Source organism: Pezoporus wallicus, unplaced genomic scaffold (genome assembly GCF_028554395.1).
Source record: "Pezoporus wallicus isolate ANWC-B61680 ecotype Strahan unplaced genomic scaffold, APGP_CSIRO_Pwel_v1 contig_8806, whole genome shotgun sequence".
Lineage (NCBI taxonomy): Eukaryota > Metazoa > Chordata > Aves > Psittaciformes > Psittacidae > Pezoporus > Pezoporus wallicus.
In genome coordinates, this window is record NW_026641419.1 from 51,220 (window position 1) to 73,490 (window position 22,271).

Genomic DNA, 22,271 nt, shown 5'->3' on the forward strand with positions numbered 1-22,271 from the left:
ATTCTAACTGATGCTTTTCTCCATACTCTTGCTGAGAACAACAGATTTAGCCACGTATTTTTGTACTTTACCCCTTTGGTAATTCTTCTGCCCACAAAGAATGCAAGCAAGGAGATCTGTAGAGCAGAAAAAAAAAACAAAAACAAAACAACAGAGAAAAGATAAACTACTCAACAGAGACTACCAAGGACTTTTAAAAAGATGAGTGCAGAGGCTGTTAATCAGAAAATCAAGTGTGTCCAACCACATTAATATATATATTCTCACAAGGCTAGAGCCTAGCAGAGATTTTAAATTGTTAAAGAGGGTGGCTATTCTCAAGAGTTGCGCGGGATGGAAATAGAAGAGAGCAGTCAAATCCAAGCTAAAGGGAAGAACAAATTCAGCTGTGAATTCTTTCTAGCAGAGACCTTTGTTCCATCCCACCAGGTCTCAAAGCGTGGTTTGCAGAGACTCTTCTGCAGCAATGGAGGAGACTGGCTGGCTCAAGCGGATGCTGCCTCTTCATCCGGCTGGACACCTCCCGATCTGTAGCCACTCTTCCTTCAAAACCTGAAGTAATTGGGCCATCAACTGTTTATCTAATTTACTAGCTACCCCCAGTTTTAAGACGCTATTTGCTCCTACCACCTACTTCCGTAAGGAAACGACACTTACTCCGCCGCAGACTAGTACACACCCAAGGGCCAGCAATACCTTACCCCCGTTACGTACCCATGCACACCGGGCTGTAGTGCCCCTGGCACCTTTCCAGGGCTGAAGAGCTCTGCCCTAGTCTCCTCGGCACCCACTGCATTTTCAGGGCTCCCCATGAGGAAAAGCCCTAGAGAGTTACCTCAGATGCCCCAAGCCCTGCCACAGAGGGGCAGCCCTACCTAAAGCCCGTACACTCACCCCGCTCCCCCTTGCCCGGAGCAGCGAGGCCGCCGGTAACAGATCCCAGCGCCAGCGGTCGGCGCAAGCGAGGCGGGGGAATGCAGCATAGCGCGCTCACACCTGCCGGGGTAAGGGGAAGGAACCGAGGCTCCTCGTGGCGGCGCGCGCGCTGTCGCCGTGTGGCGGTCGCGGCTCCGGCCCCTCCGGAGGCGGCGGGCGGGCCGGCCAGTGACGTGAGGGCTGCGCTGAGTAAACAGCCCGGCGGCAGCCCGGCAACCGGGCAGCGCCGCTCCCCCCGAGGGCCGGGTTGGCCTGGGCTCCCCGCCCGGTGTCGGGAAACGGACGGGGAGGAAAGGTTGGAGCCCCTTCGCTCAGCGGCCCCGGAAGGCAGTCGCCGCAGCCCGGCGTGGCTGGTGGGGGACGGTGGCAGTAGGGAGCAACCGAGGCTGGTCCTGAGGCGGGAGAAGCCGCCTCGGGCAGCGTTTCGCGTAGGGCCGGTGCCAGCGGAGCCCGATCAGCGGCGGCGGCCGGGCGGTGAAGATGGCGACCCCGGGGATGGGCTGGCAGCAACCACAGCACGGCTACAGCGGCGGCTCCGCGCCCGGCGCGGGAAAACTCGGCTCGGGCTCCGCGCAGCCGAGTCCGGGCGCTGAGCACAGCCCGGACCTGCATTTCAAAATGAGCAAGAAGATTGCCCAGCTCACCAAGGTGAGCTCCCGCCTCCAGGGAGGCGCGCCGGGTCCTGTGCCCCCTGAGCTTCTCCCTCTTATGCTCTGTTTCCCTTTGCTTCTCGCCGTCACCCGTGTGCCTGACGAGGCCGGCTCTCCTCGGGGGGGGGGGTGGGGGGGTGGGGGGGTGGTGTTTAAACCCGGGTGGGCTGCGGCAGGGATGTACCCGAAGGCCAGGCCCGCGGCTGCCGCCTTGCCCTGGCAGCGGCCCCGGGCCCAAAGATGAAGAGCGCCGAACCGGGGCCCTGCGGTGAGAGCTCCGGCCTGGCGCTGCGTGGGGGCAGCGGCCGCGCGGACAGGCCGGGCGCTGAAACCGCCGCAGTGCCGGTCCTCGGCTGGTTGTGTCCGAATCCGGCTGGCATGGCCGGGTACCGGGTTGTGCGGGAGGCGATCCCTGGCGCGCTTGCGGTTTATTCCATGAAAACTGTGGCTTCTCTTCTAATCCTTTAATGAGCAGTTCTCCGAGAACGGAGAAATAACGGATAAATAGAGAAATTCAAGTGATGCTTGCTGTCCTTTTGCTGAGGATAAATACCCTTATTTAAGGTATCTAGCAATATTTTAAAGCCTTAGGTGGTGAGAGCGAAGTGTTAAAATCTCTCTGATCTGTGCTTCTCACTGAACAGTTTTTCATTCTGTCATCCCCAGTATAAAAAAAAATACCTTGCATCTTTGTTAAAAGTTGGGATCAAACTACAAGGTGTTTTGAAAGCACAGTGTTAAGGCTGGTAGGCCCCATGTTTCAAATGTAGTCGTAGCTACGATTTACTTGGAATAGCTTAAAAAAATGCGTTGATGCTCTAATCTCTCTTTTGTGATGCTCAACCTGAATGTGAATAGCATTGTTTAGGAAATGAAAGACAGGCTTTCTTTGTTAAAGAGAAAGCAGAAGAAGTAATTTCTGTCAAGAATTACATGGTTAAAACATTTAAAGGTAATTTAAAAGCACTGTGGGAACTGCTGGTATTGTTCAAATATATGCAAAATGGATGAAAGTGACATTTCGTTGGAACAACTAAGAGTGAAGGCTGCTGGCAGTCTCGCAGTGGAGAAAGTTCATATTTATGCACAGTTGATGAACTGTTGACCAGTTAAAAGTAGTATTTATTGTGGCACACCTTGCACCTTAATATATTGGAAAGCTGATGACTGAGGGGTATTTTGTCTTTGAGTTCAGAGTCTAATTTCTTTATATATTAACATCACTGGAACAAAAGTTGTAATTTCATAAGAAGACAAGTAGAATTAAGATAAGATGAAGATTCTCTTCGTCTTTACTTCATGTCCACACAAGTGATTAATTAAAATATTGAAGATATTACTATAGACTTGTGCTTCCTGAAAGGTGCAAAAACCTCCTGGAGACCATAAATGTATCTTAGACTTACCTTAAGGCCTAGTGCATATGCAAAGTAATACTTTCAAAGAATATTTTTTATTTCTGTGTGTCCTTTGATATATTTCCTTTCCTTTCTCTAGGAACTTACTGAGCAGTTTATAGATGATTTCAGAAACAGAGTTCCACTTCACAACAGAAGTCATTTGTGTACACCCATGAGTTCCACATCACTTGGGCATGTGCCCTGTGCTCTTTCAGTTATTATGTGTCTAGTATCTTGAGGTGGATGAGAGTTAAATATGGATTTGGATGTGTGCTGTTGGACTATTTTGAACTTCTGTATTGGAAAACATGAAGAGAGTAAAAGTAAATACTGTTTTGTTTGGGGGTTTAATTTTTTTTTTATGGTGCATAGTAGAGTTCTAAAATTGTAGAAATTATGTTCATGTCTGTTCTGCCAAAGACTTCAGAGTGGTGCAAGTAAAAGCTATGAATTGTCTTCTGCTTATGTGTTTAAAATAACTGTAAACTATGTGTTTGTATGAAGAGTTTGTATGTGAATTAGGATTTTGCAGGATTGGAATATTGTATTTGTTTCCCAATGACTTGCAGATTCTGGTAAAGTTTTAGGGAGAAAACTTGGAAAATCAGCTGATCTTTGTACTGACTGATAGTCTGGAGCAAAGAATAGTATTTTTGGATGTGATACAGGGTGTGTAATAAAAATGCTTGTACCTATTGCAAGAATAAAATTAAGGGAAATAAAAAATATTCTATGACATTAATTTAATAGAGGTAGAAGTGCAAATTTTGACAAGTTTGTAGTTAGAGGGCTCAGGACCTACATTTCTGTTTACTTGACCTTTCAGAAAGGAAGGCTTAAAAGAAGTAGAGAAACTTCTGGGTAAAGTATAATCAAAACTTTCTAACCTGCCCTAGAATCTGAATCCTGATTTGATAATAGCTGCAGAAGTTAATCCTTGAGAAAGGATTCAAGCTACAGGGGGAAAATAGAAAAACAATGTTTAGTTTCTGTAAGCGAGAGTTAACTTTCAGAGAAGAATTAACTTCACTTTGCAGAAGATTTCTGGAAATAAGACCATGTGAAAAAAAATGTTAGGGTATTTGTGCTGTTCTAGCTTTGCCAAATGCTTGCTAACTTAGGTCTATAGTGTTTCACTTCAGTAATCTAGGAACTTCTTATCAAGAATGACACTTCTTAATCGTGCTTCTCAAATTGTTTAGTGTCTTATACATGACACGTCTCACACACCTTCAGTTGTTTTCCCTAATATTATTTTTCGTCTTCCAAGTCTTCCCTGTGACGGTCTTGAGGATATATTCAGTTTCTCAGTGGATTCAGAGTTCAAGTCAGGTGCTTTACCAGGTCAAAGCAAAACCACCAATATAGTATAGGAAAAGGAAATTGAAATATGCACTGCCAAAGGGATGTACATAGTTAAATTGCCCAGACAGCTTCAGTCTCTGACAAAAAAATTGTGACTCAATAGTTTATTTTTGCTCACCCTTGTATAGTTTGTATTACAAGCTGTGAGTAGCAGCAGAAGAAAATGCTTTCCCCACAGAAGATGCTGGTCACTCCTGAAGTAAATAAGAAAATTCACAATTAGGATTTCTCTGTTTTTCTAATGCTTTCACATTACTTAGAATCTGATGTTTCAGTGAAAACAATACAGGAACTCAAAGAAAAAGGTGAAATTTGTTCCATAGCCAGATTTAATCAGTGATTCAGAGGGAGGCAAAATAAGAAACAAATCCATTTCACTAAGCACAGCATTTCTGAGGTGCTTGACTATGCTGTAACTTCTGACAAGGAGGGGAAGACTTACTTGATTTAACTTTAATATGCTTGATTCACAGGGGAAGGTAAAACAAGTAGTTAGACATGCAGCTTTAAAAAAATAAGAAGATACTCTATGTCCTGTTTAAAGACTGTGGTAAATTGTAACTGAAGCAATTTTAGGTTTTCCTCTTCAGCATAAGCTCCTTAGTTTTAGGAGTTTTGAAAGATCTGTGTCCTGGTTTGGGGATAAAGTAGCATCTGACACAAAGATTAAAGCCAAAAAGAAATAAACTGTGATTATGAGATTGCATATATATGTTTCTGCCACTGCATGCTGGAGTGCTAATGCAGTGTTGAATTATGCCTGCCACAGATGAAAATATGCATATATATATTTAATTAGCTTGCATAAGACAACTGGAATAGAAAACAAAAAGTAAGTTGCTGCTATGCCTACATTAGTAGGGGAGAATGGGATTAGTTTTTGCAATTGCCAAAAGAGTACAAGTTCAGGTGTTTTTTTTTTTTTGGTGGTGGTTTTTTTTGTTTTTTTTTTTTGTGTGTGTGTGTGTGTGTGGTTTTGATGTTTGTTTTAGCTGTTGGTTGGTTTGGTTTGTTAGATTTTTGGTGGTGTGGGGTTTTTTTTCTTTTTTTTTCGCTGTAGTTTTGTAGTTTGCAGATCTAGCATTTGTGATTGCGAAATCCATATCCTAAATGTGTCTGCAAAATCTGTTGTGCAAGCCTTTTGACATCAACATAAATCTTTGACTTTTATGGAACACAGCTACATGATCCACATTGGGATTATGCAATGAGAATCTTCAGCATTGATTTGGTTGCATATTAGTTGCAGAAATTTTACATTAGCTGGAAGAAGAGTCTGCATCTTCTGCCTTGCAGATGATATGTACTTTACAGTGATCATTTCTATCTATTGAATAAAAATTAAAAAATGGTACAGAACTCCGATGTTTTCTCTTAGCTGAGAGCTGGAAGGTTTTGTTCTGGAAAGGTTCCAAAAAACTGGACTAGTTCAAAGGCTAAGGCAACAAAGTTATTCAAGGCTTGTTATAATTCAGTAAACAAGAAACTAGAATTTGGGACTCCTGGGACCAGAGTTCGGTTCTCAGCTCTGCCATCAGCTTGCTGTGTAAATTTGGGAAACTGTTTTTTTTTTTTTAACAGCAGCAACAAAAAATAATTTCTGCTTTGTTTTCCTGTCTTCCTCTGTTAGAGAGAATTACTTAGAGAATAGATGTCAGTGTAGTAGTTAACTGAGTTGAGTTGCTTGAAGATGTAGATAGTAAATCCATTTCAAGGAATAAAGAGCAAGTTTTATGATCTCTAATTCAGATGGTTATGCTTGTTATTGTGTGGAATTTTTGTCTGGAATAATTAAAGGTGTCCCTCAGCTATCACTGAATGCACTGCTATGGAAGTAAGAGCTATAGGGTTTAACTTACATTAACAATTCTTAACAAAATGTTTCCAGTGAAACTTCATCAGTTTTTATTTGGAAGTGTTTTACCTCAGGGATGCAGGAGGAGAAACCCAACTTAACCTCTTGCAGAATGTTCATTTTACATAGAATTGGAATAAAGCATAAAAGAAGAACGCTTAAAAACAGGGAAGAAATGAGTGTCTAAACCCCTTGTAAAACTGTTTTGATATTACCTGTCATCATGTGGTATTTGATGCCATTAACAGTTTCATGAAAACTTGGGGTTTTTCAAGCAGCCTTATGCTATCTCTCCAATGTGTGTTAACATTGGCAGTAGGCCAGTATTTGCTAACAGTTCTAGGATTGCATGAAAAGAGCTGAAATTTTGAGGCGGGAGTGATTTGAGTACATATTTGATTCCAAAATTTTTGCATATGCTTCTGACTGGTAATGTGGGAATAAATGTTATGTTTTATTGTTGCATAAAAGTAGTTTTCAGGGACCAGAAAAATATGAAAATATAGTATCAGATATTCAATTAATTTACATTTTTTCTGGAGATACTTAATTTTGGGTTCTGTTAATTATTCTAAAGGTAGCTGAAGTAAGCCCTCTAAGAAGGTAGAGACCTTCTAGGAGGAACTGAGAAAGTTCTGAAGTTTCTGAAGCGAGTATCTTAATATTTGGAGGTTTTAATATGCTAGAATAGGCTCTCCATCTTCCCTTTCTGGCTCTGTCCATGGGGTGTTTTGTGTCCTCATTCTGCAGTAGTTACGGTCTTCACAAGGGATATTCATGGAAGGGAAGTTTTCTGTACCCATGGTGGTATAAGGACAAAGGTGGGACAGAGTGAACATGGCATGTCTTTAATACCATCTGATATAGTTCAGATAAAATAAATAGGGCTTTCAGACTCTCAAAATCATCTTCGGACCTTAAAGACAATAACTGCTGATTTTATTATTCTGAATACTTGGTAGTTGAAGCACTTAAAATTACTTTAAAGCTGCTGTGGCTTCTAATTTGAACCTGAAGAGGTCTTTCTTACCTTCCATGTTTTGTAGGACAAGAATTATGGAATTTTATGTTACAGTTAATATGCTTTTTGTCTCTGAAAGAAGAGATCAGGGATCTTAAAAAATAGAAAAAAATTCATCAGTCCTATTATAAAGCCTGGGAACTCTTGTCTTATCATGGCTAGTTGTGAAAAGTTAATTGTTTCGATGCTTGAAGACCTTAGGACTGTGTATACCTCAGATGGTTCTTTGATTTGTTATCATTGCACATCTGTAATGTGAGACTTCAGGGGTGCTATATGGACCTGATATGGGTATCTTTTAGAGCTCAGTGTTGTGGTATGTGTGAATTAGGTCAATAACTTTACAGTCTGTTGTCACAAGACATCAAGAAGAAAGAAGTAGGACAAGAATTAAGTATTTTTAATATTAAAAAAATTACTCAAATTAGATACCTTTGCTCTCCACCTGCATAGTCTTAATGGTTGACTACAAAGTTGGAGTTCTTCTGAGACTGCTGACAGCTTAATGTTCTAAAGATATTTTCTGGATATGCATGTAATTGAAAGTGGGATGTTGTTGAAAAACTGTCTGATCGCACTTTTACATAAACTACGAGTCTAAAATGCCTCTTTAATATGGCTGTGCATATATTGGCTTCTCTGAGACTGCTGGGTGTGGTTTTTTTTGTGTTTTATTTGTTTGGGGTTTTTTGGGGGGGGGGGGGGGGGGTAGGGTGGAGGAAGGGTTGTTTGGTTGCTTTTTATCCCCACATTTGTGAGGCACTGGAAGAGATTTCACAGAGAAGTTATAGGTGCCCCATTCCTGGAAGTGTTCAAGGCCAGGTTGGACAGGGTTTGGAATAACCTGGTCTAGTGGAAGATGTCCCTGCCTGTGGCAGGATGGTTGGAACTAGATGATCTTTAAGATGAACCCAAACCATTTTATGATTCTATGAATAATCAAAATGAAGAGACAAATTAGGATAGAGGAGAAATAATACAATGTGGCACTGAGGGACATAGGTTAGTGGTTGACTTGGCAGTATTAGGTTTATAGTTTGATGGTCATAAGGGTCTTTTCCAGCCTAAACGATTCTATGATTCTATACGTATCCTCTTGCTCCATGCTTATACTTATTTATTGCTATGGTTGAATAATACATAGTTACAAAGAGCTGGAAAACTGTTAGATGTTATCGTCCTGATATGTACTTCAGCAGTTAAATCTGACATATCAGTGCATTAATGATGTTTAAAGACAACCTGAAAGACAGGGATTTTAGTACAAAGTTCAATGTTACTGACATGTCAGAATTAAAAATCTAAAGAAGAAAGAACATGCAGGCCATAAATGTATCCTGGTGGTGTAACATCCATAAAGTTTGAAATCTGTGACTCTTTAGCTGCTCTTTACATGCAATGATATAGAAGCTATGGAAAAAAAAAATAGAAATAGTTGAAAACTGGTTTGATTTTGTTTGTTTTGCTATTGTTATAGTTTTCAGTACTGCATTATTAAAGGAAGCTTTTGCTATTATCTTGATTCAGATAAGATCAAGAAAGTGTGAGTTCAGAGCTAAGAATATAATACTAAAATGCTTTCCTCCAGATGGGAAAGTTGTAAACAGGAGAGTCTTTATGTATATTTGGAAAAAAAAAAAATCAATGGTTGAACTCTGTGTGTTTGTACAACGTATTTATAGGTTAATTTTTTTGTGCATTTGCGAATTGCTTAAACCACGACACATGGACAGAGCACTTTGAAGTCCTCAATCCTGCCAGGAGATTTGATTTGTGAAGTCCTATAAAAAGTGTATCAACAAAAGACAGTTGGTTTTTTTTGGTATTGAATCCCATGAATGCATGAAGAAGTTGTTCTAAAATGATGAGTCTTATAGCTTCTTTAGAAAAAGTTAGATTGCAATTTAATTTTAGTTGTAGTGGTTCTGTACTCTCTTCAAACGCTGTAAAGCTGTATTTAGTTACAGTGTTGTGTTTGGATGTTTCTGTATTGTCATGCAACGTATTGGTCACACATTTTATTTTTTATATATATATCTGGAAGTACAGTTAGATGTATACTGCATCCAGTACATGTGTAGAATACATGTTATTTGTCATAAGTCATTGTGTTGGTGCAGTAACTTCCAGCCTTAAGTAGCTTCTAGCCGCTGAAATTCTTTCAATATCTCATTCTCTAAACTCAGGCTTTGGCTTTAATAAAAACAGTGTTGTCAGTGATCCCAGGGTTTCCCCACCCCTGCTAGTCTCCATTGAAAACTTTGCTCTCCTGTTAACTCCATGGACGAGGGGGGCATGCCTTGAGTAATTGCTACCTTTTTCTTACTGTTTGCAGGCCAATTGCTAAATAGATCCATCAAATCTCAACATAACATTATGAAATCAGATGTGTATGTCTTTTGGCTGATACAAATTTGGCAGTAGTAAGCCAGGTTTTTATGTATTCTTCTAATGACTGATGTCATACCAATAACCAAAGGCATTGCATTCTGCAAATAACCAGAAGAAACAAAATCAGTTTAAAGCTATTCACCATCTTGTCCTACTTAACATGTATTACCTGGTTCTGTTTCCTGAGTTGGGCTTTTTTAACTGAATCTAGAAGGCTGTGAGGAAGAGCAGCCTTTTGCTGATGTTGTTACTTGGCTGGGCTCAAAATGACAGCCTTTAAAAATAGCTACTATTAAAAAGCTCATGAAGTCCTTCCTGTTTACGATGCTCCTGTTAAATGAACAACAACCTTTTAGCTGAAAGAAGTAGTGTGAGGTAATCATACAAAATCCTTGCTCTCTATTTTCATTTTTATGAGACTACTTTAATCTTTCCAGACAGTTTCCTAAAATTTCATTTCTGGAAATATGACCTGTAATATGTTTAGAAAACAGGTGTGTTATAATCCAGAGATTTTTTTACTTCAGCAGTGGTTTTGTTCACAACACAACTGAAAGCTATAACTTTTAGTAAAGGGTGTCTGACACTGCCTTCTCAGATCTAGTATTTTGCAGTCTGAATGCTGATGTGTTTGGATAGGTTGTACTAAAATGTCTTTCAGTAATCTCCTATGACTGTCTTTGTCCTTTTAAAACTTGAGAAATGAATATAAGGGGAAATTATTTCTGTAATAAAGATTAGGGAAAACGACTTGACTTTTTTTTTTTTAATTTATCTGCTTTGTGTAGATATGTGTTTCACACTTTATAAAACAGTTTATTTGTAGCTGCTAGTAATAAATAATCAAGGATGTGTTTACAGATTAAAAAAATTTTTGAAACACCTTGAAATCTATGTACATTATTCTTTCCAGCATTAACCTGTATTGCCAACATAGTAATGTATACTGCTTACATATTTATTTAAAAAAATACTGTTTGTGTTTTGTCACCAAGTGGTAGAATTTACTTTTGAAATTTTTGATCCATTGTTTCGGTTGGGTTCTTTACTAACTTTCCATGTCGTATCTCAAATAGCATTAACATCTAGTTCCATTCAGTTCCTGTGCTATAAAAATCAGCCCTGCCCTTCTCCCACTCTTCACCTCCCTTCACTACCCACCTCCCCCACTCCCCTGGGTTTTGTTTTTTTGTTTTTTTTTTCTTTTTAAAAGCATATGGCCATTTGCTTTATGCTGAGATAGAATTTGCAAAAATATGTCCTCAAGCAGAGACTGGACTTTGACATGAAATCAGCTTACGTATTCTTTGAGCTGATCTAGTTATGAACTGTTCTCTCTACTCCCATGGTTCTTGTCTTGCCTTTCTATATTTCTGTGTTCTCCTTCACGCTTTGCCATGTATTTCTTTTCAGTCTACAGCGTAGACCATTCACAATTTGGTGTATTTAGTATATTCTTTACCTCCAAATACCTAATGCACAAGATGGTAATTCTTGTAATTTATGTTTGAGCAGGCAGTGTTTTACAAAGTATCTTTGTACCTTCTGTACAAGTGAAGAGCCTGAAGCAAGTTTATCTTCTGTTGGTTTTCATTGTTTCCCATAGCCAGGTGTTGGTACTCTGGAATAAACTATATTTGAAATCCCAGATTTTTTTTTTTTTTTAGTTTATTTTACAAAGCTGTTTATGTGATAGACATTATCCTCCAATGGCAATTGTAAAATGTTTTGGGTGTTTTTGCTGTTGGTGTTTTTTGCTGTTGTTGTGGTTTTTTGGGTTTTGCTTCTTTTTGGTTTTGTGTTTGTTTGTTTGTTTTCTTATAGGCATATGCTCACTGATCCTGAGGGAAACTGAATTTCCTGCTTTCAGAAAACTGCTAGTTTGGCAAAATGGGAGAGAAAAGTAACATGTCCTCTCAGTATATAATATCAAAAAAAATTACATGTTGATTATGAACTGTAGCTTCTGTATGTGCCTGTGTGAAATTCTGGTAAATGACCCTTGAAGAAAATCTTACTGAAGTCCTGACCGATACGCTGTATTTGACTTTAGATTTGCCACTAATCTTGAGCCTCTTCTTTTCTTATATATAGGAAAGGTATTCTTCTAGATTCTTACAGAAAAAGAAAGATTTTTTTTTTAAATGTGCAAAAAGAAAACTTTCTCATCTGGGAAGCATAAAAAAATCCCAGTAGTTTGGAAAAAAAAAAAAAAAAACAGGCAAAAAAAAAGAAAGCAGTAATTTCATCTCAGGACTGATTTGAACAAAGAATGGGATATGTATTTCAGTGAAGTCTGATGCTGTACGTGAATGTCTTGGAAGCCGTGTGAAGCGGAGCCTTGTCTGACGCTCTGCCTGTCGGTTGTATTGAACAGTTGTGAAGTTTTCCCTTGCCCTGTTTTGCTCTGTTGCCACAGAGGTGGAGAAAGCCGACGTCCTGCCGCTCTCCTTGGTGCTGAGCAGGGCTTGCCTTTGGGGCATCGTTTGTAGGTCTCCGTGGTGCTGAACGTGGGGCAGCCTCGGCGTTTTAGCTTAACTGGCACTGATGTCAAAAGCAAATAGGTTTCGCTTCCTGTTATGCAAATCAGTACGTTTCCCTACTAGCAAGATCTCTTGCCCAATTTACATAACTATAGTTTCCCAGTCCTTGTATGTAGTCAGTGTAGTGAGCTATAACTTTGATTACACTGAACACTATGGAGGCAAGTGCAGTTAATTATTTCTCTGAAAATGTGTGCCATGCCTTTTTGCAGTAGCTTCCCAAAGGCCTGACAAAAAGAGCAAGAAGTGAAAATTAAAACAAGCACTAGTATTTTTCTGGGTGTTCTGTCAGTTAGCAGATTACAAAATGCTCGAGAATATTTGAATGTGCAGCAGCACTTTATCCATATTGTCAGGAGTCTAAAAGAGGGGTTCAAGTTTGATTTCCCAAAGCTGACTTAGGGAATATACAATACACAACTTGATCATTTCTTTTAGGATTTATAATTGTTTTAGTTCTGTTCTTAAAATATAAGAATACAATTATTTCAGGGTTTTAAAAAGTAGGAGATGCAGCTGTCTTGTTATAAAATTAATTAAAGGTATGTATTCTATTTGCAAATGTTGCCCAAAGTATTTGAGATTCAAAAGCCCTTGTAGCCTCAAAAAGAAGAGGAAAATGCAACTTGGGTATTTTATACTGCTAAAAAAAAAATCTATTTTGGTGCTTAATCAAAAACAGTGATACAGATGTGTAAAGTTACTACCTTTTTCACCCTGTTTTTCCACATAGGTGTTACTACTTTTTGTTTTGGGAAACTCTGAATGTACTATCACTCTGCTGAGAGAATTTGTTTGTGTATGGAACAATTCTTGTAGAGTGAAGATCTTGCTATTTCATTTGTTTTGCCAAGAGCAAACTGCTGTTATTTTCTCAGTGCAAAATCAGTTGCTTAGCTCTGAGAATTTTCCAGTGCATTGTTTCACACCCAGAAACAGATGCAATACAAACATGCTACCTTACCTTCCTGTAGGGATCTCAGTATTACCTGAAAGACTAAAATATGCAAATATTCAACAAAAATCTGTAAGGAAATAAGCTTTGAAACTGAAACACAACTTGGAGTAGCCCTTTGGCCTATCCTGTTTTCCTTGCAGCAATTTAAGGTCTGGTCATATCACACACATATGACACATCATATAGCGGATGTGTCAACTATATTCTAGATAGATGATTAGAGGGTAAATGGGGTTCTTTCTCAACAGGAGGCAGATTGGGGAATTTGTACATCTGTCACTAAATCTTTTTTTTCCCCACTTTCTTAATTTCCTTCAGTATGCTTCTCAAGGTTTAACTGTTTGAGGAAATTGCCTAAAGCCAACTTTGCTACAGATTTGTAATGGTTGTTTCTGGCATAACCTGGTTGATAAAGGTTAACATCCCAGAACTGGAAAAGAGTTTTGACTGGGTGTTGGTACTGCCACATCTCTCACAGCACAAGGGTATTGAGTTGCAGTTACAGGTATATACTAAATCAGTCTGTAACAGGAGGAAACAGATGATTCAAGTTGTATGCAGAATGAATACCTGAACTGTTCCTGTTCATTAGAGGGCTGTGAAAGACACTTTCACAGTCTGTTTTTTATTACAGTGAAATTTAATGTTTTTTTTTTTTTTTGTCCATTAATGTCCGTAGTGTCATATGTCCTTTTTGGTCAATTCTCATATTCTTTTCTGTGAAAATAAGCAGACTTGAAGTAATTTGATTGATTTGACTTCCTAATTCAAGTCACTGATTTACTGCATGACAAGTTGAGGCTATAATGCATAGCTAGTCTTCTCCTACATGCTTACGTTTGCCCCTAAAAATGGTGGGTTACCTGCTATCTGAGTGTCCCAATAGGCTGTATCAGACGTTGAAACAGATGAGTTTCCTGTTGGTTACACCTATATCTCTGTTTATACCTTCCTTATGCTTGTTTTCTAAAGAAAATGGTTATTTTCAAAGAGAAATCATGTATGGTACATTGTGTAGCTTATTTTTAAATAATTTTTGTCTGTGCTTAGGCAACTGGGCCAAGGTGGAAGCTGAAGCTGCAATGCTGATTTTGGTTTTCAAAATGTAGATGATATGGGGGTGTGGATTAGAGGGCTTCTGCATTAACAGCTCATTTCATATCTTGTTTTCTGAGATATGGTATAGTATTACCAGACATGAATCTTCTGTATAATGTAGCTGAAAGGCCTTACGAGGCAGTTTGTATCACTTCCCTTGCAGATGTTCACAAAGCATTGAAAACTTTATTTTTCTTTTTTAATGTAGCCTGAAAAACTCAGATGATCAGGTTTCTTTAACTCATGTCACTGTTTTGTTTGTTTGTAGGTTTTTGTTTGTTTATGCATTTGTTTTGGTTTTTTATAATGGAGTAGAAAGTAAGTTTAATTCCTGGTAAGTGCCGGTGTGTGTGTGTGGTGAGTTTTAGTTTAGTACTTTGGTAATCAGTCCATTACTGTTTTTTGCCTCTCTTTGAAGTATATATGTTCAGGTTGGGGGGGGATATTCTTTCTTTATTGTGATTCACTGGTACCGTTAGTGTTCCACTTTAAAGGCACTTCAGTGAATTTGTTGGAAACTCTGCATTGAGTTCTAGTGTCTTTTATGTCCTCATTCCATGACTGAAGACTGTCCAAAATATAGGAGGCATATGAAGAACTTAATGAAAACCCAATGGCAAGCTAGCAAGTGCAAGCATTAATTTAACTTTTTATCTGTAAAAGGAAACTTTTCTGAAATATAGTTACCTCTGTTGATATGCATCAAGCTTAATTTTTAATGTTGGGGTTTTTTGTTTGTTTGTTATATATAACTTTATACCTTCGTGGGAAAGATGTTGTTTCAGAAGCAGCATTGTACACAGTCTTTTAATCCTTAAACTATAGGTAGGAAGCCATGGAAGTTCTCTTAAAGTGTAGATTAGAATTAGGGAGAGGATCTGCTAAAAGCAGAACAAAAATCTAGGTATCAAAATCTATCCTTTTTATCAGAACCTTTTCTAACCATGTTAGGAGGAGTGCATGAATTACTGGAGATACTTGGGCTTATATTTTGTTAAGAGTATTGTTGTTAAAAACAAAACAAAATAAAGACAAAATACAAAAAAGCCAAACAGGCAAACAAACAAAAACAACAAAATGAACCACAGCATAAACACTATTTGCTTGCTAAATTTGGAATTGAGCTTTGAAAAAATACTTGAAACTTCAGCAAATTTGTTGTCTGCTTATAAATGTTTTAAATTTGCAAAGCAAATTGTTCCATACTGTCTCTTAACAAGTTAAGAGTTCTGCAGATGTAAAATTGATGTATTGGAAGCTGCATTGTACATACAGTAGTCTTAAAATGTGCCTCAGAAGATTTTGTCAGTATTCTGTTCTATGAGTGTGAAAGAGAGATGGACATCCTGGAGCAAGCCCAGCAAATGCCCACCAAGATTATTAAAGGAGTGGACCATCTGTCATACTAGCAGAGGCAAAGAGCTGGGACTGTTTAGCCTGGTGAAGAGAAGGCTCAGGGGTTCTTATGAGTGTGTATGTGTGTGTGTGTGTGTGTGTGTGTGTGTACCAGATGGTAAGGAGTAAAGAGGACTGAGCAGGCATATTCTTAGTGGTGCCTCATGAAAAGACAAGGCAATAGGCAAAAACTGAAACAAAAGTAATTCCATTAAATGTAGAAAAATACATCTTTTGCTGTGAGAATTTTTCAGCTACTGGAACAGATTGCCCAGAGGGGTTCAGGAGTCTCCTTCTTTGGAGGTATTCGAAACTCATTTGAGCAAGGCCCAGTGTAGTCTGTTCTAGCCAACCCTGTTTTGAGCAGGGAATTTGGACTAGATGATCTCCAACGGGGCCTTCCAACCTCATCTCTTCTGTGATTCTGTATACATGTTGTTTCTATAATCAGTAAGGTGTTGAACCCTTAAGTTGTTGGTGTGAAATTACAAGACTAATAGCCAATATTGTGAAAATACTGAGATATAGCTAGAAATTATAAATATTTTCATTGTATGATAGATACCTGTAGGTTACTAGAAAGTATCCCAGTGGGCCACTGCAAACTTATTCTAGATTCATCTCAGGGTGAGCTTTGAGAATAAACTCGAACTGTCAAGTGATTTGATTTGAGCAAAAGTGACTGTGCCACCTTCTTTGCTTACCTTATGGTTTTGCTTTTATAACCTTAAAAAAAAAAAAAGAAAAAAATTAGTTAGTTATCAGTCCTCAGTTTGAACATCTTTTTTTTTTGTTGTTGTTTTTGGTTGAAATCTGGATCCTTTTTTTTTCCAGAGAAAAGGAAAGAAATTACTTCAACGTACTATGATATTTCTAGCTAGGTGGTCCAAAACCACCTATAGTTATTAAAAAATTCCATGAATAGACAAGTTTGTTTTTTTCATTGTGGAAAGTAAGCATTTACCATTAAACTTCCATTTGTAGTTAAGGCCTGCCAGAAAGTGAAAAATACTGTAGATAAACATACCAAACTGTGAGTCTTGTAGTGTATACTTTTCACTAATATTTCTTTCTTGCATAGCTGCATATTGTTTGGAAGGCTTCATACCTTTCCTTCTCTTAAACAAGCCTGGAAATTAGAGAGACGGTTATGAGCAAGGAATGGACTTGTTTTCCAGCATGCCATTCAAACCACTCATGAGGAATTGTTTGCTTCTTAGAGCATGGTACATTCTTGTCTGACTGGTCTCTTCTGCTGTGAGGAACCACTAGATACTGGAACTGTGTAGAATCTGCAGAAGTTCTTGGGGAAATGGAATGGAAATAGATCAAGTGTTGAGAAGAAAGGACCTGCAGGCAGAGAGAATGTGAAAATGAACTATGTTTTGATGGAGAAGAGAAACTGGGAAGACTTTCTCTGGCTTGTCATACAGTACTGCCATTTCTTTGGGGAGACAGAATGCAAGAAACCTTTTGCTAAAGTTTCATCATCTCAGTGCTCATCAGTAAGAATGAATAGCCTGTATAGGTGGTAATAATGCTGACTATGCCTTGCTTTCAGGTTTAAGCAAACTAGGAGGAAAAGAGATCATCTTTCTTTAATTTCAGCTTCATTTACAATTTATCCAAAAATACTTGTGGCATTTTCTGGTGATGACACTCAAAAGTATCACTTTGGATATCCTGTAGAGCAAATTTAGAAATGGAGATGCTTCATTTTACTTTACATTTTCACAGTAGTTGTTCTGTCTCTACCATCCCTGCTTCCTCCCACCTTGCCAAACAGAACTAAAAACAAATCCCTTAGGTTTTTAATTCTAGCTTCAGTTCCCAGTATTAGTGAGTACTTCCACAAAAATTAAATTTAAAGCAAGACAACTTGTCTTACATACTTTTAGTTACTTAAAAACTGTGTGTTTCTAGGTAGGCTGTGTATGGAGAAATCCAAAAACAGTCAATGGCCATACAGCTTTTCATCATATACATCTACTGAAAGCCAAATGTTTAAAGCCATGGCTCTTCAAACGGTAAAAGTTAATAGGAGGGTCAATTTGAAGATGGAATAGATTAAGATTTAAGAATAAGCTTTTAGTCTTGAATTATGATGAAAGTCAGCTTTAATGATAAAGCAGGGAAATAGATTTTGAATGAAGCAGGACAGCAATTTTTTGGATTTTGAGTCTTAGGACTTATTTTTCTGTCTAGGACAAATAACCACGTGACTTAATTATTTCTTTCTGATTAAAATAAAGTCAGTGAAAGTCCAAATGTGATTGTATCAGGAATAAATTAGCCACGTATAGTGGAAAAAAAAAAAAAAAAGGAAGACTTAAAATAGCAATTATGTTGACATAAATGATCCTGACTGTGTTAGACATTTTTATAGTGGCCTTTTCAAAACAAGGATTGATTTTTAGAACAAAATAGAGGAACTTGAGCTTTGCTTTCAGGCAATAAATGGAATCAGCTGACTAATATTACTCCTTTTATGTGGATGGTTTTTTTCACTCTAAATTAAGAATCTCTAAGTGTGATGGATTTGTTGAAATATTTTTGCATAAAATTTAAACTGTTCATCATTTTAGACTCTTGTCAGTTCAATATCAGTGAATGTCATCCTTTAAGCCATTTAATACCCACTGAAGAAAACTCACTTTTTAATTGCCATCTCTCATACATTTTACACCGAAAAGCTGGTTTTCTTTTCTTGCATGGATTGTCTTTTGGAGAGAAATATGAATTGCTTTTTATTAAAAAAAGGAAAATTTATGCAGTGATGAATTAGAAAATATGTTTTCCCTCAAAAAATATACAAATGCAGGGAGGAAGGGAGAGAAATTTCTGAATGAGATTAAGGGTGGGAAGAAAATTCCAGCTTCATTAACTGTGGTTTGAATAACCATTAAGATGTAATTTGATGATATAAAATACAGATACTGAAAAATGAAAGGAGCAACATACTGTGGCTAGCAGGTAATTAAAGCAGATGGAAATACTGTGTCTGTATTTTCTTCTGAAACAATGCTGATGATATAGGAAGAATCAAATAATTTTAAGTCATAGTGTTGAAGTAGCCTGAGAAGCTTTATGAAGAACTACTGTATTTTGATAACGTTTGTATAGAAGAGCTCTCCTTGTCAATTAGGCAAATAAATGGTTTAGGACTAGCTTGATTAGCTAGTGGTTTAGGTTTAGCTTGATTTACAGGTATTGGCCGAGTTAAAAAGTAAGTACTGGTTTCCAAGGAGCCTTTATAAAACAATTAAACTATTTCCTGCTGGTATTTGCTCCCATTCTGATTAACTCTTGAAGCAAATTTGCTATGAACATCCTGAAAACCAAGTTAGGATAATTTTCAGGATAGAAGGCCTGCATGTTGTATTTAATGCATGTTCTATCTAATATTTAATCTCCTTTTTTCTGTCTTTTTTATCTTCTTGTCTTAGTAGGAATAGCAATTTCACCTGTTCCCCAAAGTGACAATCTAAGTTGCATATTGGCAAGTAATATTTCCTCATTTTCCCTTCCATCAAACTTCAAGTGCCTTCCATAATTACTACCTTGTTTTCTGGAAGAGAAAAGCTAGAACTAGGGGCTCCTATTTTTTATTGTATTTTGCTAAATATTTGTAAGTGATATCTGCCCTTATCTCCTCTCTCTATTCTTCAGAAACCTACCTTATCTGGCATGCTTTAACTCACCACTGGTACAAATTCCTTTCCTCTGTTGTAATTTGTTGGGGTGAGGAAATGACTCCACTTGCCCGTTTTCTGCAGCACATCCAAGGATACCCATGTAAGGAAAAAAAAAAAAGAACTAACTGTAGCAGGATGCCATCTGTTCTGCAGTGGACCCCACCCATCTACTCAAAGACTTTGCTCTACTGAAAGGAATAGGGTTTCCCCCAAGCATCTGTTTCTCATGTATGCACTAAAGTCTCTGCCAAATCCCCTTTTGCCCCCTAAGGTAATATTTCACTTTTGAGACCCAGTCTTGAAGACACTCAACTGATAGAGCTGGAGCATCGTAGCCTGACTGCCTCCTGTGCCCATTGTAATGAGTGAAGTGTTTCTCAGTTCACCAGTAATTGCTGAAATCATTTGGAAGGTATCTGTTGCTGTCCCAGGCCAAAGACCTGAGGTCTAAACCACTCTGGACTCCTGGCAGCAGACTGCATGGCTGCTGAACTTGTGAACTCTGTCTTCCTGTTGTTGTTCAGCATGTTGGGCTATGAAGTGTAGTTCAGGTAATGTGCTCCCTTTGTTGAATCTTTGATTGTGGAGTGCTCTACAGCTGTAAATTTACCTGCTGGCATGCTTTTAATTTCTGTTACCTGGTGGGCTTGTAATGGCTATTCCTGTTCCTGGATTTGGTTGAAGTGCATATTTCCAGGATAGGCTATTATAACATAAAGGTCGTGATTAGTTCCCAGAAGGCCTGTCATTTGTTTTCTGGTACAGCTCTAGGAGAAGGATAAAAGGCAACAGTGAATGACCAAATTGGACACACTGGCCATTCTCTCCCTGTGCTGAGACATGCTCTGTATCTGTTCTTCAGGTGAGGAACGTGTTTAGAAGCATGAGGAAAGTGTCTTTAGGTGTATGTGCCACAGTGACACTATATGCCTTATGATATGGTACTTACCATCAAGAAATCTAAAAGTACAAAATAAGTATTTTTATTTTCTCCTTTCTAATTATCAGCTTAGAAGTTAGTGAGCAGAGCATATCTTCTGACTTATAAAGACTTCTCTTTTATAGAAAATTACACATAAATGTTTAGCAATAAGTGTGAAAGTGAGAAATAGTTGTCATTTGTTTTCATTCAAAGGTTGAAAGTTAGGTAGAAGTGGAAATCTGATAATGTTCTATTCCTGGAAACGAACTGTGTTGAAGTTCAACAGCAACAACATGGCATCATTCTGTAAATAATTAATTGTAAATAGAAGATATTAGAGAATACTTTGGAAAATTTGTTGCTATAATAAAAGTAATTCAGTATTTGTTTTGAGAGTTTCTAAAGGAATAAATTGAGCTAATGCATGAAGACTGTTGAACAGTTAAAGGATATTTGTAAAAGTAAATTTTCTGTGGAAATATATTTGCTTTGTAAAAATTCTCAAGTTCTTGCCATCTGTGGATTTTATCTCAAAGGAAGACTGGTATAGTTAGACCATCTTTTCTGGGGAGATGGTATTGGCAGGAGACACTACTTTTACAGCTGCAGACCATATTTGTCTCACCCCTGCTCATCATGCTGTGCCCCTAATGCACTGGCCCAAGCATTTAAGATGACTTGCAGTGAACCAGTTAACCAATCCTGGCCTAAAGTTCTAGGCTTGTTTCTGTTGTGTTGTCAGCAACACAAAAGACTGGATTGACAAAACACCTGTATTTGCACTATTTTTTGTAAGGGAATATAAGGTCTTTCTAGGAAAAGGGATTAAAAAAGAAAATAATGATTTTAAAAAGAAACATGGGCATACATAGTTATGGGGTTGGAATTTCTTTTTTTTTTGTATATATAATGTGTTTTTTTAAAGAGGAGTTTCAGATTTAGCAGTACCTTGGTTTTCCCCATAAATCCTCTGAGTAGAGTTGTCTCTTGATTAGAATTTAAGGAGGAAAAAGTCCTATTAAAAAAAATTAAACTTCAGAGATTATTATATGAAAGAAATCTTTAGAGCTTACCAAATGGTAGACAATGTCTGGCTGGTGATGCATGACAAGGAATGAAATGTGATGTTATAATTGGCTGTCTACTTTGTATGTAGTAGTGCAGTTGTGGGAATTGTAAGAATCACTCTGTGATTGTGGACAGGTTTCTAAAAGACTGTTTTGAATAACTTTGACATTTTTCCTATATTACTATGTTTCTATAATATAACAAGGAGCAAAATTTGTCCAGTAAAAACAAACGCTTTTTGGATTTTAAATTGGTTCATTTATTTTGTCTGAAATTGACCTTTCATTGATCATAATACATACATTTTAAATGCTTAAATATAGCATACTTCTCATTATTCAGTCAACAAGAAGAAAAGGGAAAAAATGAATGCAATACCTATTGTAACAGAAAATGTGATCATTCTGGAGTATAGGAGAGGATACATTTCTGCATAAAATTAATTCATAATAATGCCTGGGAGAACTTTGATGTTTCTTGTTGATGTTGTAAATTAAACTTTTCCATTTGCATCCCACTGTGTCTGTGGGATGTGACTTGTCCCTAGAAAAAACCTTATTACTGTTTCCCAGTATATCTTAATTCTTCCTGTGTCTAACAGTTCTTACCTACCCATAGATAGCAAGGGTAGGTCAGGCTCATTGGTTCATGTATTCCAAATCATTAACAGATTATGCATGAGTAACTCCTTGTTGGCACTGTAGTTTTGTAGTTCATTAAATAGGTGTGCGACACTCATGTAGTCTTAGGATGTCTCTGGAGGCTCTCGTGTTTCAGACTGATGGGTACAACAGCACCCTAGCAGCACCAAGAGCAAGACACTTCACCTGAAGTAGGCTGAATATAGTGCTCTGACCCAGGGTCCCACATGTTAAGTCTAAAACGAAGGTTTACCAGAGAGAAAATGTTAATATTTGTGTAAGATAATGTTGTGTTGGATTTGTTTTTTTTCCTCATAGGTATCGGTTCCTGTT

The 22,271-nt window shown here is 38.0% G+C and overlaps 1 protein-coding gene across 1 annotated transcript in view; it reads left to right on the forward strand.

Moving 5' to 3' along the window:
* Positions 1–1,270: 1,270 nt before the first annotated feature.
* The window catches only part of FAM184A (family with sequence similarity 184 member A), a 64,533-nt gene continuing 43,532 nt past the window's right edge, over positions 1,271–22,271 (forward strand). The window contains exon 1 of the mRNA XM_057423603.1: positions 1,271–1,584. Within this exon, the coding sequence (XP_057279586.1) occupies positions 1,417–1,584 (168 nt within the window). The 5' untranslated portion in view covers positions 1,271–1,416. The remainder of the gene's footprint in view (positions 1,585–22,271) is intronic.